This window comes from Garra rufa, chromosome 1, assembly GCF_049309525.1.
Source record: "Garra rufa chromosome 1, GarRuf1.0, whole genome shotgun sequence".
Classification (NCBI taxonomy): domain Eukaryota; kingdom Metazoa; phylum Chordata; class Actinopteri; order Cypriniformes; family Cyprinidae; genus Garra; species Garra rufa.
In genome coordinates this window covers 15,463,873-15,480,619 of record NC_133361.1, presented here as the reverse complement: position 1 = coordinate 15,480,619, position 16,747 = coordinate 15,463,873, and the positions used below count along the sequence as shown (strand labels likewise).

The 16,747-nt window shown below is 36.5% G+C and overlaps 2 protein-coding genes across 2 annotated transcripts; one reads left to right on the top strand and one right to left on the bottom strand.

The window, feature by feature from the left end:
* Positions 1–909: 909 nt before the first annotated feature.
* tob2 (transducer of ERBB2, 2) lies at positions 910–6,610 on the bottom strand. The gene is made up of 2 exons (XM_073848008.1): positions 6,373–6,610; positions 910–4,596 (listed from the first exon to the last, which is right to left on the bottom strand). The coding sequence occupies exon 2, from the start codon at positions 4,343–4,345 to the stop codon at positions 3,185–3,187; it is 1,161 nt and encodes a 386-aa protein (XP_073704109.1). The 5' UTR covers positions 4,346–4,596; positions 6,373–6,610; the 3' UTR covers positions 910–3,184.
* Positions 6,611–9,915: 3,305 nt separating this feature from the next.
* Positions 9,916–15,796, top strand: polr3h (polymerase (RNA) III (DNA directed) polypeptide H). Its single transcript, XM_073847998.1, has 6 exons — positions 9,916–10,566; positions 11,030–11,126; positions 11,862–11,948; positions 12,557–12,620; positions 15,276–15,507; positions 15,641–15,796. Exons 1-6 carry the CDS (start codon positions 10,456–10,458, stop codon positions 15,689–15,691), a joined length of 642 nt encoding a protein of 213 aa, XP_073704099.1. The 5' UTR covers positions 9,916–10,455; the 3' UTR covers positions 15,692–15,796.
* The last annotated feature ends 951 nt before the right edge of the window (positions 15,797–16,747 follow it).

Genomic DNA, 16,747 nt, shown 5'->3' with positions numbered 1-16,747 from the left:
TTTTTTTTCATTGAGGCTTTATTTTTGTTATTATTTAACCTCAAGTGTGTCTGACATCATATAATTTGTTTAATATACTGGCAGTCTGATTTTTAATTTTCTTTTGCCGAGACTGTAGATGTTTGAAGTTATAAGAAATGCAAGACATTCACATCTCAAACGTGCTCGTTCCATAAAAACAAAACATTAATGACAGGTTTTGGCTTCCTTAAAATAGAATTAGATAATAATATAATAGAAATTGTCAATAGGACACATCTTTAAATATGTATATAGTGAGATTATACCTGAAAACGTGTACAAATACATTATATATTTTTTAAAAAAATCTTATCAAATTAAAATTGATAAATAATGTATGTGTAAAAACCAAATTCTCATCAAATATACATGTCTGGGTCATAGTTCACCCCCAAAACTAAACGTATGCCTATTTGCAGGACCATTAAGATTTTTCCAAAATGTTATTAAAAATGAAGCATATTTTACAAATGTTTGTACTATTTGGTTTTGGAGTAAAATGAACTGCATCAGTTACCTCAACAGAATTGTTTTTGGTCTAAGTTTTTAAAAAATATTTCAAATTGAAAATTTAAAGGTGAAGAAATCTCATCCAGATATTAAAGCCACATAAACTCAAAGTTATGCCAGGTGTTAGACCAATTTAAACAATCATGAAAAAAAAAAAAAAAGTGCAAATGTGATCATATAAATGGAGCTTATGTACACCATGGAAACTTGCTTTGTTGCCAAAAAGAAAAATCAATACATTTCAAACTCAATGGAAAACTACATGGCCCATGTTAACATTGGCTGCGTTCAGAGGTTGTGACCCTGGGCTTCGTTCCCAGCCGCAGGTGTTTGTACAGCTGCATGAGAACAATGAGGTTAAAACAACACACATCTCAAGAGTTTGAAAGGGTGAAATGTTTTAATTTGGCGCTTATAGTGTCAAAAAACAAACACAAGGACCTGCTGAGAAAAGAAAGTATGGCTGGATGTTCGTCAGAATGTTTCCAGTCACATCTTATTGATTTTTAACTGTTTTTGGATTGAATTAATCAAAACCCTGTCAATTCAATTCAAATTAAATCACAATGCATTAAAAGAAACAAAGCTAGAGTTGTTTTAGAAAGGTGAATGCTTTTTATTGACCTTATCGGGAACTCTTATTTTGTTTTGCATTTACATTGTAATACTATTGGAAAATGTTTAAATTATTGAAAATTTTAAACCGTTTCCCAACAAACATTGACAAAACTATTAAAAGAGGATCTTTGTGCATTTAAGGGTCAATAACCCTGTTAATGCAAGATAAACTTACACTGAGGAGGAACCACTAGCTGAACATTTAAATACCATCCATGCTTTGGTTCATGTCTTCGTTTGATAAACTAATATATATAAAAACACACACTACTATACCCTACTGTAAATATGAGAAACCTCGAACCGAAAAATACCCGTGTCAAAGTGAACGACTTGCGTTGAAGGTACGATACACATTCAGCACTTTGTTAAACACATTTTATTAGTCATTTCATCTTGCATATATTTATATTCATATAGTTATTTCTGAAAAAATAACTTCAGCACGTAAGAAACTAAACAAAAGATCTCAAACATAAGAAATATATACATATTCACGTCATCGTATATATCTCTTCATTTGCTTTATAAATGCCGTAGAGAACTCTTTTGAAAAAACGCACGAAAAAATATAGAAAAATTGTAAATAAATTACAAACAAATGTAAAAATACACCCAGTCGTAGCATTTATAGAGAAATCTAACCCCCCGCCCACCCCCAAATCAAACCGATGGAAACGATCGAATACACATGAAGCCGATGTTCACATTTCAAATGTCGAGGACGGTCATCACAACAAGTACAGTCTCACCCAAACATCTTAGAAATTTCTTCATCTTTTTTTTTTTTTTTTAATACAATCTTTAAACTACATTACCAAGCTATAGTTCAGACATAATTGGCCATTAAAGGGCATTTAAAGGACCTCTAGCATCTAGCGTTTATTGTGAGGCATTATGGGACTTTCCAAAGGCCCGGTGCGTAAAGTGCGGCGCAGCTGGACGGGACGGTACGCTGAGGGGGAAGTGAAGTCATAAAGGAAGCCAGCATTGGCTCCTACCTTCAAGAAGATTCTAGAACACCAGTCTCCATCCCAACACAATAAAACGCTTTACAAAACACAGCCACTACAGTCAAAATATGTGAGGTAACATTCAGAGTCCTAGAGCAGAGAAAACGAAGTGCAATTTTCACTGTAGCATCTCTTTCTTCAACACCACTGTTTACAACCTCTGGAACATGGAAAAACAACAGCATTAATTTCAGTGCAAGTCTCTGTGCTGGAAAGCGAATGACATTTAATCTCATGTCCCATCGCTTCAAAACCTCCAACCAGTACCTTCATGCACCAGGGACCCAAGTGCGAAACCAATCACACTAAAGCAACAATCCTGTTTGTCTTCTTCTTGAGATCTGCCCGAATGAAAATACACAACATCACTTCTTAATCGAACTAAAAACAGGTTTAAACACTAGCTGGTTTCATCAGGATTTGGCTCAATGTGTTCAAACTGAAAAGGAGAATCCTAAAGGTAAACCAACATGCTAGACATGAGCAGTCTCTAAATCATCAGCTCAAGAGCACGTGACCCACGTCGGTTCAGAGAACGCGTCATAAAATTACCATAAATCCTCAATTATGACCACTGAGGTGTGACCGAACTGTTAACGTGGCTGTAATCTCCAGAGCGTCATATTTCTGAACTTAAACACCCTCCTGAAAATCCCTTTTAGGCATCTAGAATCTTCTGCAAGAATATTAGCTTTTTTTCCCAGAATCGATTTTTTCAAAAGTAGGATTAATCAAAGCAGATTATAGAGACAAACATTTGGGCGATAAAGTGACTCATTACTGAAAACAACAAACGCAAAAACACCTGTGCAACAGGAGGCTGGTTACTCCAAGAGATAGTCAATTCATAAAAAAATAAACAACATTATGAAACGAGAAACAAGTAATACTCAATTAGTAGTCATAATACTCTTGATTTGTCATGGTGGTAGTAACAATGATTCATGGAGAAAAAAAAATAATAATAATAATAGTCCTCAAGGAAAGTGTTTCAGCATTGGGATCTCTTCAACTCTGAGACTTTAGTTGGCCAAAACCACAGGTTGGAAAGCCTGGCCGGAATACTGCAGGTTGTATCCGAGTCCTTCCACGAATGGAGGTTTATCCATGAAGGAAATTCCACTGCTGCCTCCAATGATTCCCACAGCCTGACCTGGTTGCGGACTGGAGAACGGATCGAAGGAGGCGTGCGGGAGCGGAGCCTGGAACGGCGTCATTGGCGGACCTTCGGCGTCAAAGTAGAGGGGCCTCTGGGAAGCGGGAAAAACAAACTCTTTGGCATTGGGAGACAATTGGCTTGGGATGGGTCCAGCTAGAGAGTGCATAGAAAGGGACAGGGGTTTGTGCTTGACCAGCCCCGGTGGGGAGATGGTGCTGGGGGAGCGTGTGATCATCCTCTGTTGCGGGGCTGTGGCGACGGCAGAACCAGAGGCAACTCCAGGGTTCCCGCACTTCTTCATCTTGGTGGAGCCAAATTTGGTGGCGGCGAAGCTGGCTGTGGTGAAGGTGATCGGCTGAGGTGTTGGTCTGGAATTGGGTGTAGAGTACAAAAGGCCGGCGCTTGGTGGCGACGGGGTGGATGTGTTGGAGGAATGAGTGCTGGGATTGGTGGGAGTGCTGGGAGCGGCGTAGCCGAAGAGTCCAGGGCAAGATGAGGTAGAAAGAGGAGTTGGTGAACTGGAGAGTGACGAGAGCATAACCGGCGACACCTGGCCACCGATGGGCACAAACACCTGAGCTTCTGGGTTAAAGCCCAGACTCTTGACGTCTTCGAACTCCACGTCTCCATTAAGAGCGATGTCGGACCTTTCGGCATCGCTCCCTAAACCCGGCGGATCCTCTGTGTAGAGTACTTTCACGGCACCCTTCTCCCCAATCTGGTAGGACACTTCGTAAGGGTCGATCCAAATGCTGAGCTCGGGGGGAACATTGGCACGGACCTCTTCGGTGTCCAGACCGCTCCGCCTGGCTGCCAGCTCCACCACAGGGTCTCTGGGAGCTCCCAGATGGAGGCAGCGGAAGGCAGAACCACGTAATGGTGCTTCAGGGTACCAGTGCCCTTCGAAGCGGGACACCAGAATACGCTCCAACTCCTCGCCGAACAGATCTGCCCTACGGCGCGGGAGCTTGTTGTACAAGTAGGACACGATGAAGTTCAACGCGACCTTCACCTCCAGATGCATGATGAATTTGATTGCGTCTTGAAAGTTCCTGCGGTTAGAGTCCTAACATCTCCTGCAAATCTCCTCAAGGTGAAAAGTCTTTAGTCTCGGGGTTAAGCGTCAATTTAAAAGCAAGGGCCTCTGATTTCAGGATGGTTGCTCAGGGATTGCTTAAAAGTGATTGTCAGAGACCAGCTGATTTTTAAAAATCCTCACCCTGAAGCACTGACGTATGAAGACAGCAGCTCTCCGAGACGCAGTTTCTTCAAAGCCTTTAAAAAACAGAAAACAAAAAAACAGACAGATCAGTTAAACACAATATTAATGCGAAATTCGACTGTCAGTATGCACATTTGTTTGTTTTAACAGATGCTGAGGCCAAGGTACCAATCCATGATTATCTAAACGAAATCCCTCATCTGTCCCTCTGGCTAAAGCACTTAGGATTACATGTGCTGAGAGAGGAAAATTTAACGCTTCACACTCAAAGAAACACTAAGAGGGAATATTCTACAAGGATATATTTATACTTTAAACCAAACGAATGTTATTTGTCCTAGTAGTGAAAAAGGCCACACTTTTGACTGTGTCAGAGTATAAACTGCTAATAAAATGGTGCTGTTGAAGGCAGGGGTTAAAAACTACACTTCCCAGCATGCCCCACGCCCGCCGCCTAGACGTCATCACCACGCGTGTGAATGTTGATGTGACGCCTCCGCATTCTCAAAACACTGATAAGCTTCGTTAAAGCTCGGTTTATAAATGCACCGCCCTTCTAATATTTCTAATAGAGGTGGATCCACGATGAGTTGCAGCACATATGAGGACAGTCACCGCTGGTAAAAGTCATGAAATGGATTATGATTATTCAGAAAATAGACGCGTTAAATAGTGCGCTCATACACAGACAGGCTAATAAATCATAAATACCTGCACTATTATTGCATCTTTCAGGCATTAACGAATTTAAAACGAGGCTTAGATATATGGACATAGATGTTAAGTGAGCTGACATTCTCTTTGAGCAATTATCTTACTCACAACGCATAAATAATGTCAGTTGTAAACGTTTACAAGTAAATATTTGTTCCAGGCGTTGCTGTCATTTAATGTTGATATTACTATTTGATCAAATAAACTAAACGAGCAGTGTATCTATTTTAAAATTTCATATCCTGCATTCAATGTCACTCAATGTCAGAGTTCTGATCCTAAGCGACTGACAGAAAACTAATAACGTTACTAAACAATTATCCACAAGCCTGATTGTTTGTTTACACTCCATCCGATACAAAACATCCAGTGGGTTCACTTTATCCCCATAAAGCAGATTTAAAAACTCACTCTTAACTTTACAGTGTTTAACATGGATAACTGAACTAAACACTATTATGCAACGCATTCAAACACAATACAACTAAAGCAGATGGGATGCTGGAAGTTGCTCTCCATGTTGTGCAGCTGTGTGTGTTGGGGGTTCCCTCAAAGAAACTTCGTTTTTCTTTTAAATAACTTCATTATTTAACTCCAAGAGTGACCAGACAGGTTTTAATTACGGTTTTAATTCAAAACCACAATTATACATTATACATATGACTGGACTGTTTTTTTTTCCAATTCACAAAAACTATATCAGAACAACATGTTCCCTAAAGTTAATGACATTCAGATATGAAATGAGCTTATAAATGTCGAGCGACTCTGTTACCCACTGACAGCAGAGAAATAATCAGCTTTTGCCAACCTCTGGCTTGTTTTAGTCATCTCAGCACACCATTAAACCCAAGGACATCTGTGCAAACACGCATTGATCCCGAACTCAAATAGAGTTGCATGCAAATGCATGCCATGTTATCTTTACGCATCATTTTGTATCTTATTTTGTTACTTCATGACAATCTAAAATGGACGACAACTCATCACTCATGCAAAAGAAAAACAAAGATTATGAATGTATCCGTTGAACATCAAGTCCAGCACGAATACATTCTGCTGCCGCTCTCGTGAAAGCAGTCGGTAATGTAAACATAAATAAATCAAGTACTTACTGATGCAAAGCTTTGTGTTTCTATCCTGCGTTTATTATATCCATTAATCACACAAGTATCAATGATTATTCGTGCTTGTGGCGTTGAAGAAATCCTTCACAGAGAGCCGCTGCCTTGTGTCACGTTTGACTGAAACGCACATTAATTTTTATTTTATTTAATTTTAGGTTTAATTCATGACATGGCGTGACTTGTCCACTCTCCCTCACGCACCCGTGGAAACTTCACTGTTTGACAACCTTGCGCATTTATATCGCAGCGCACGCGCGCGCTCCGCCCTGCGCTATGACGGGTTTTCAGCTGGAACTACTTATTGATTAGATCTTGCGCAATAACTCAACTCACCCAAAGCGGTCAGACGTTTGTTACAACGCTCTAAACTCATTTAAACCTGATAAAATTAGATGCAATACTTGATTTCACAGGCAGTGTTTATCTTTAATACTATTGTTTGTTTTACCTGTTATATAATCCATAATGTTGAAATCATGCTGATTTAACATTTGCATTTGTCACATGTGAGACTGGTTCATGTTTATTTCACTTCGTCTCTATTTAATTTGGCGAAATAGTGTTGCCATATGTGAGGGTGTGCTGCGAAAGGCTAAAAATAAAAGATGTCATAGCAACAATGCAGTAATTGGCTGGGAAACGCCAGGATCGGTCGGCTATTGGGCGAGCGCAGCGTCCACTCAGAAAGGTTCAGTGCGTAACAACGTGCATGATGGGAACTGGAGTTTCCAAACAACATCAGGCGATAAGAGTAGTTTGATTTATTAAAGATATGAAACGAGAACAGAGGTGGGCAGTAGTGAAGTATTTTTGCTCTGCTATAAAATTACTTTTCAAGTGTCTGTAGCCTACTTTAAGGGTTTTTCTTTAGAAAACTTTACTTCACAACATTATATTGTACGTTTTACTGCACTTTCATATGTATTACTTAATTACATTAGAAATCTATTACGTTTTTACTTATACAAGTAAAAGTAATTCAAAGAATTACTTGAGTACAAGAAAGTAGGGGAGAGTGGGGACAGTTGCAACACTTTTTGCATTTCCTTTAGTTTCTCATACTGTTTGTATTAGAAAGCCGACATTTTAATACAATAAAGCCACATCTGTCAGCTACTCACCCATATTGCTGCAACATGTGTAGGCTACATATGATAGGCTAATATACATACAATTTACACTTAAATAGACAAAGTGAAATGTTGCAACTGTCCCCACAGTATAGGGACAGTTCCAACATCCAATAAAATGTAATTAAATCATTCTTAAATATCATTTTACAAGTTTTTTAATTTTATTTGTGCCCAGTCAGGGTCTTTAAAAATGTATAAAAACTAAGAATTGTAAATGAAAAACATTTTTAAGTAACAAGTAGATTTTTTACCTATTCACTTATACCTAACTATTAAAGGGGATCATTGCTATTATCATTGTAAATTTAGAATTATGTAATGTTCTGGCAAGCTTTCGTCCAGGAAGAATGAGGGGCAAATAAAGCACGTGCAGTATGAATATCATCACTGTATCTTATTCCTGCTTGAAAAAATAAGCCATGTTGCAACTGCCCCTTGTTGCAACTGTCCCCACTCTCCCCAATTACATTTTTAATGTTCTTAAGTATTAAAGGTAAAACAAACAACTTGTATTTATGAAATGTAATGCAGTAAAAAGTATTATTATTAAAGCATTATGCTTTGAAATGTAGTGAAGTTTTCCAAAGACAAATACCCTAATGAACCTACAGATACTTTTTAAATTTACTTGAGTAAAGTAAAAATACTTAACTACTCTCCGCCTCTGAACGAGAAACAAATTAAATGCAACTTGATGTCAATAAAGTCCCGAACACAAATAATTAAAGGCAGAATAAAAGGATCTTGTCATGTTTGGTCAGTGCATTACTTAAAAACTTAAAAACTGGACTTTAGAATATTTTCCCATCAGAATTTAGATGTGATTAGATTACATTTCATTAAAATTTGAAGTACTTTAATTACGACTGGAGTGTTGTTTCACGTTTTTATGAAAAAAAAAAAGATAGTGTTTTATGATTTTTTTTTTTTTTACTTGATTATAAATGTTAACTCTATAAGCACGTCAGACGTCATGGTTTAAGAACATTCGTTTAACACATCTAAATGGTCGGACAAATTGTATTTACTTAAACATCTGATATTTATCCCTTCAGGTGTCTCATGATTCTTGCTATAATACAGCTTGTCCAATCTAAACATCCTACTTTAGTCCAAATGTACACACGCTTGCTAAAACATACAGTATCGTTGTCAAACTGGCATTTTAATTTCGTTTATAAGCAGGTGCTGCACCGAACCAAGCATAAGAGATAAGATTTATGTATATATTTACACAGTCTCTAAACATATTCTCAGCAGTGCCCTCTACCGATGCAAAATATAAATACCACTTGGATCTTTCAGGAGAGAGTTTGAGAAACATTAAATGGACAGCAGATGTCACTATATGTCTCCTCTCTGCTGCATATGTGACCGTGGACCACAAAACTAGTCTCAAGTAGCACGGGTATATTTGTAGCAATGGCCAAAACTATGGGTCATGATTATCAATTTTACTTTTATGCCAAAATTTATTAGGATATTAAGTCAAGATTATGTTCCGTAAAGATATTTTGTAAATTTCCTACTGTAAATACATCAAAACTTGTCTTTGATTAGTAATATGCATTGCTAAGAACTTAAAGGCAATTTTCTGAATGTTTAGAAATTTTTTGCCAAATATTGTCCTATCCTAACTAACCATACATCAATGGAAAGCTTATTTCTTCGGTTTTCATTTGATGTATAAATGTCAATTTACCTAAATTGACCCTTATGATTGGTTTTGTGGTCCAGGCTCATATATTCATATAATAATAGTGTAAATCAGATATGGAAACTGAAGCATTAGCCAAAGGACGAGTCTATTGATGGCATTTAGGCACAATGCTTTTAAAAATGACAGTCACAATGTCTTAAAAAGTCTTCATCAATGCTGAATTGCATGTGAATCTCTTTCAAATGAGTTTGTGATTGAATAAAGTTTTTAAACTCACTGGAGTATATATTTGTAGCAATAGCCAAACATACATTGTATGGGTCAAAATTACTGATTTTTCTTTTATGCCAAAAATCATTAAGATATTATGTAAAGATGTTCCATGAAGATATTTTGTAAATTTCCCACCATAAATATATTAAAACTTATTTTTTGATTAGTAATAGGCATATGCATTACTAAGAACTTCATTTGGACAAATTTAAAGGCGCTTTTCTCAGTGTTTTTATTTTTTTTGCACCCTCAGATTTTTAAATAGTTGTATCTTGGCCAAATATTGTCATATCCTAAAAAAAAATCATACCTCAATAGAAAGGTATTTACTTATATATCTATAAATCTATAATTAACCTTAATGACTGGTTGTGTGGTCCAGGGTCACATATACTACGCAAATACTGATTTCACGTTTTTGCAAGTGTTATGTTCCTTATTATCTCACATTATATGGAAGTTGGTGGACACAAAATAAAAGACAATTATGCATAATAGATGAATTATCAGTGCAATGAAAACTAATACAAACAATACACGGAATTCATACTAGTTGCACAACCAATTGATTCTTTGCCAATTATTATAAGAATTCAAATGTATATCAACGCAGTTCTTGAAAATATAAAAAAGATAAGCCTTTTTTGTAAGTTTTTGTTTATTGCAGAATGCGGTCTTGTGACGTCAGTGCCGTAAAGCGCCAGCCGCTGTCGTGATTCGGCACATGGGTAGCTGTTGTCATGTTGTGTGCTCAGATCCTGAAAGATTATAGATCAATAGTGTAACTATATACACCGGAGCAGATGGATATCATCTGTCTGCACACAGACTACTGCAGGACATCACATAGCCTATGTGACAGATTGATAAATCAGTAACTAATAGATGTTTCTAGTTGACTCACATGCTCACACTTCGGTAAGATCTCGGATGTCCTGCAGCTCGTAGCGCGTCGTTTAGTCCGGTTTCCGTGTGCTTAGCGTTCGGGTTTGCTTCTGGTTGAGGATGTTTGTGCTGGTGGAGATGATGGACACGGTCCGGATTCCCCCCTGGAGTTTCCACCGACAGCTGAACGACGCGATCGCCGAAGAACTCAACAAGAAACTCGCCAACAAGGTGAGTTGAGAAAATCAGACACGAAAATGTGTGTTTATGTCTTTACTGGGTCATGCTTAAGATTTGCTAAACCCTTAACTGTGCTAACCTGTTTATATTGAGTCATGATTGAAAAACAAACGCTTCATAAAAGTATTTTTTTATCGATTATTAATGTTAGAATTAAAATGTCAAAATCTGCTCACCAAGCTTTAATTTCCTTAATTGCTATTTTTTTTTTTAGCTTGTCGCTGACCCAGACTTTTACCTCTCCTTCATCGTAAATTTGCAAAGAAGGTGCTAATAATTAAATAAACAGATTTTTTTTGGCGGTCCCTATACTGAAATAATGCAATACTTTAAACACAATAATTCCTAGATAACTTGTTTTAGCAAATCTCATATACATTCAGCCCTGCTTGAGCTTTACATGACTGCTAACTCCTCTGTCTGTCTGTCTGTCTGTCTGTCTGTCTGTCTGCAGGTGGTGTATAATGTGGGTCTGTGTATCTGTCTGTATGACATCACTAAACTAGAGGATTCCTACATCTTTCCTGGAGATGGAGCGTCTCACACTAAAGGTGCCAAACTCCTAATGTCTCTGTTCCTCACTCAGGTCATCAGCAAACACAGAACGTTCCTGTAATGTCCCCATATGGTTCCCATTTGGTTATTTTTATGGGGAACCAAATGAGAACATTCCCTGTTTTTAATAACCTATAAAGAACGTTCCCAGAACGTTCCCTGTGGGTTATTTTTTGGTTTAATTTTATAACCTGAAAAGAACTTTCCCAGAACGTTCCCTGCAGGTTATTTTATGTTTAATTTTTATAACATACAGAGAACGTTCCCTGCAGGTTATTTGTTGGTTTAATTTTTCTAATCTAAAAAGAACTTTCCAAGAACGTTCCTTGCAGAGAACAGAGAATATTCCCGGAACGTTCCCTGCATTGCATTATAATGATAATATAATTCCAATTTTATAGCTAAAAATAAGCCAAGGTTAAACGTAGTCTGAAAATCATATCATAAACACTGGGATTATTTCTTTACTGCGAACCTCTGATCTGCACACGCTTCTCCAGCATGCGACTTCCAGCTAACAATTTTTGGTTCTCAGAACGTTCCCGGAAACGTTCCCCTAACCTAAATGAAACGTTCTATTTACGTTAAGAAAACTTTCCTGGCTAACCAACAGGGAGCCGTTCTTGGGAACATTTTGGAACCAAAAACTAACATTCCCAGAACATTTTGAGAACCAAAAACTGTTAGCTGGGTCAGTCCAGCAAAATCTCATTCTCTCTCTCCTCCTGCAGTTCATTTCCGATACGTGGTTTTCCACCCGTTCCTGGATGAGATTCTGGTTGGAAAGATTAAAGGCTGCAGTGCTGAAGGTGTTCATGGTAAGTGGTGCCATTATTATCATTAACTAGAAGTAAAACCATAAAAACATTTTTATTACTTGAAATAAACGTTAATGGAAAGCTACACTACCAGTCAAAGGTTTTTGAACTTTTTCCTTAACTTTTTAGGCATAAACCCAATTTTGAAGGCATATTAAAATGTTCACTGTATAACGAGTGATTTATTATCCTGTTAAAACAATAGTTACATTACATTACATATATTACATAATTACTGTAAAATGAAAAAATATAACAAAAGCAACATCTATAGCACTACTTTATCTGAAAAAAGTTGAATGTTGATCGGAGAGATAACATATCAGTTATATAAAGGTCAAAGCATCGGCATTGGTATCGGCCGATCACCATGACATGAAGTCGGTAATCTGTATCAGCTGCAAAAATCCTGATCGGTGCATCCCTAATATTCACAGTCAAGCCTTTATTCCAGTAGAATAAGAGCTTTAGAACTTTGTTTACAGAACAGTGGCTTATTTAGAATATGGAACCCAATTGGAAGTGAACATTTTTAAAAAACTTGGGGAAATGATGTGAATGTAAAGAGTCGTTATGAGGTGAATAATGAGTTTGTGTCAATTCCGCAGTGAGCCTCGGATTCTTTGACGACATCGTAATTCCGCCAGAGTCGCTACAGCAACCGGCTAAATTGTATCCTGAATCATGGCTTCTACCAACACATTAATATTAAACTAGATAAGGTTTGTAAAGACAAACTTTGAAGTTGGTTTGAGAAAGCTTGACCAGAAAGTTTGAAAAGGTTTGAACAGTTTAAAAACGTTTAAGAAATTTAAAAAGTTTGAAAAGATCTCCAAGTTTTAAAAATTCTAAGTTTAAGGGTTCTCAGTCTGAAATAGTTTGAAGTATAAAGTAGTTTTAAAAACTTAATGCTTGATAGATAGACAGATTACTTGCTAGTCATGTTAACAAGTTGCTAGCACATTTTTAGCATAATTAGCAAGTTACTAGCATGTTTTTAGCATGATTAGCAAGTTGTTAGCATGTTTCTAGCATGATTAGCATTATTCTAGCATGATTAGTCAGTTGTTAGTATGTTTCTAGCATGATTAGCATGTTGCTAGCATGTTTCTAACATTAACAAGTTGCTAGCATGATTCTTACATGATTAGTCAGTTCCTAACATGTTTTAGCATGTTTAACATGCTAGCATGTTTTTAGCATGATTAACAATTCGCTAGCTGGTTTCTAGCATGATTACTGAGTTGCTAACATGATTCTAATATTATTAGCAAGTTGCTAGTACGTTTTTAGCATGATTAACATGTTTCTAACATGATTACCAAGTTGCTATCATGTTTCTAACATAATTAGCAAGTTGTTAGCATGTTTCTAGCATGATTAGCATGTTGCTAGCATGATTATCATGTCACTAGCATGACTTGAAAGTTACTAGCATGGTTTTAACATGATTAGCAAGTTGTTAGTACGTTTTTAGCATGATTAGCTTGTTTAACATGTTAGCATGTTTCTAGCATGATTAGTGAGTTGCTAGCATGACTTGAAAGTTACTAGCATGGTTTTAACATGATTAGCAAGTTGTTAGTACGTTTTCTCATGATTAGCTTGTTTAACATGTTAGCATGTTTCTACCATGATTGGTGAGTTGCTAGCATTATTCTAACATGATTAGCAAGTTGCTAGTAGGTTTTTTTGGATGATTAACATGTTTCTAACATGATTACCAAGTTGCTATCATGTTTCTAACATAATTAGCAAGTTGTTAGCATTTTTCTAACATGATTACTGAGTTGCTAGCATGATTTCTAATATTATTAGAAAGTTGCTAGTACGTTTTTTGCATGATTAACATGTTTCTAACATGATTACCAATTTGTTATCATGTTTCTAACATAATTAGCAAGTTGTTAGCATGTTTCTAGCATGATTAGCATGTTGCTAGCATGCTTAGCATGTCACTAGCATGACTTGAAAGTTACTAGCATGGTTTTAACATGATTAGCAAATTGTTAGTACGTTTTTAGCATGATTAGCTTGTTTAACATGTCAACATGTTTCTAGCATAATTAGTGAGTTGCTAGCATTATTCTAACATGATTAGCAAGTTGTTAGCGCGTTGTGAGCATGATCAGCAAGTTGCTAGCATGTTTCTAGCATGATTAGCAGTTTGCTAGCATGATTAGCATGTCACTAGCATGACTTGAAAGTGACTAGCATGGTTTTAACATGATTAGCAAGTTGTTAGTACATTTTTAGCATGATTAGCTTGTTTAACATGCTAGCATGTTTCTAGCATGATTAGCATGTCACTAGCCTGACTTGAAAATTACTAGCATGGTTTTAACATGATAAGCAAGTTGTTAGTACATTTTTAGCTTGATTAGCTTGTTTAACATGCTAGCATGTTTCTAGCATGATTAGCATGTCACTAGCATGACTTGAAAGTTACTAGCATGATTTTAACATGACTAGCATGTTTTTAGCATGATTAGCTTGTTTAACATGTTAACATGTTTCTAGCATAAGTGAGTTGTTAGCATTATTCTAACATGATTAGCAAGTTGCTAGCACGTTTTTAGCATGATTAGCAAGTTGTAATAGTGTTTTAGCATGATCAGCAAATTGCTAGAATGTTTCTAGCATGATTAGCATTTTGCTTGCATGATTAGCATGTCACTAGCATGACTTGAAAGTTACTAGCATGGTTTTAACATGACTAGCATGTTGTTAGCATGTTTTAGCATGATTAGCTTGTTTAACATGTTAGCATGTTTCTAGCATGATTAGCATGTCACTAGCATGACTTGAAAGTTACTAGCATGGTTTTAACATGACTAGCATGTTGTTAGCATGTTTGTAATATGATTAACATGTTATTAGTATGACTAACATATTGGTCGGTTAGCATATTGTTTGCATGATATAGTTAAAAAAAGATAGATGGATGAGTTTAAGTGAGTTTGATTGGATAAGAAAAAGTACAGAAGGGAAGTTTGATTGAGTCTCAAGGGATTCTGGGAGTTTAAGTTTGAATTTTGACAGTTGGAGTTTGAATAGTGTTGGCTCATTTAAACATTCTGTCATTGGAAGTCTATGGGATTTTTTCCCAGTTTTAATCATCATTTTTAGGGAAACCGTAAGTCGGATCAGTTAGAAAAGATACAGCACACCCGGCGAGATCAGTCTGGAGATCTGGGCTGAGTTTGGAGTTTGTAGCGTCAAAGCTCTAGAAGGAGTCACAGTCAAAAATTTTAGTCTCAACTAAACTTTGAGCTATTAGTGTAGCGTCATTACCCAGCATGCTCTGTTCCTTCACGATTGACGTAGCGATGAGGCGGAGCAGGTGTGGGTGTGGGAGTACGAGACGGACGAGGGCGCTCACGACCTCTACATGGACCAGGGCGAGGAGATCCGCTTCCGGGTGGTGGACGAGGTCTTCATCGACACGTCGCCCAGCGGTCCAAGCACAGAGAAGGAAGCCCCGAGCACAGCCGGCACAGCGCCCCCCGCAGGAGCGGAGGACAGCGCACAGCAGAAGGAGGCTCCATACACACTCATAGTGAGAATATTAGACACCAAATAAAGCTGAAATGAATATACAACCTGTTCTATCCTCCATTTGTCTTTGCAATATCATACACTGATGAACTGCTCACAGTAAGACCACAAACGTCTGTTGTTTTCTTCCACAGGGATCCGTAAGCGAACCAGGTCTGGGCCTTCTGTCCTGGTGGAACAGTTAACAGTGTCTTCTGTGTTACGAACTCTGATAAATCATCTTATAAGACTGAGTGAGCAGCTGGTGCTGACCAATAGAAGACACTTAATAAAAGAGCCATTTATAATGATTTAAATGGGATTCATTTGGAGGATTGTAATATTTTGAGTCTAATTAAAAATAAGATTTGCTGTGTCATACAGCGTTTACTTTATAGATAAATGCTATAAATACATGAGAAAAAAAATTATGTTGAGTAAATCTCTTTCTCACAGTGAATGGAATATTTATGTGTGATTATGTAAATATGTTTTTTTTTTCCTGCTTTTTACAACATTAAGAATTGAATAAATTAAAACAATCATTAATATAATTTATTTTTATATAATACAGATTGCTTAACCATATTTAACCCTTTTTTCAGAATTGATCTGTTTTAGGTTACGGACTTTTGAACTTTTCATAGTTTGTGAATAAAAGTAATAATAGTAAAAAATAAGGAAACATGCTTTGCACTTAAAATTTCTAATTATTTGGTATTAATTTGTAAAAATCTGTTGTGTTTTATAACGAAATTGTTGCCTCATGTTGTTATAACTATATTGTACCAAGAATATTACTTACAGCATCGTAATTATTTTAAATAATTAAAAAGTACAATTTTGAAATATTTTTACTATTTAAAATCGTTGTTTTCTATTTGAATATGTTTTAAAATGAAAGTTATTCCTGTGATTTCAAAGCTGAATTTGTATAGCTTCATTTCTCCAGTCACATTACCTTGTAAAGCATCTACATGAAATAAGTAATTAATATATAATTTCTTGATATCATATAATTTTATAACATAAATACATTACACATTACATAAAATAATTAGCCTAAAAAATTATACTGACTCCGAGATTTTGAATGGTGTAGTGTGTAATGTTATGGTGTGTAATAACTGATCATCTTTGGATCTTGCTATTCATCAAATAATCCTGGAACAGTAAACAAAAAGTACTGTTTTAAATATTGAGAAGTGTTTCTGAAACAGCATATTAAAATGACACTGAAGATTGGAGTATGCTAAGAAAAT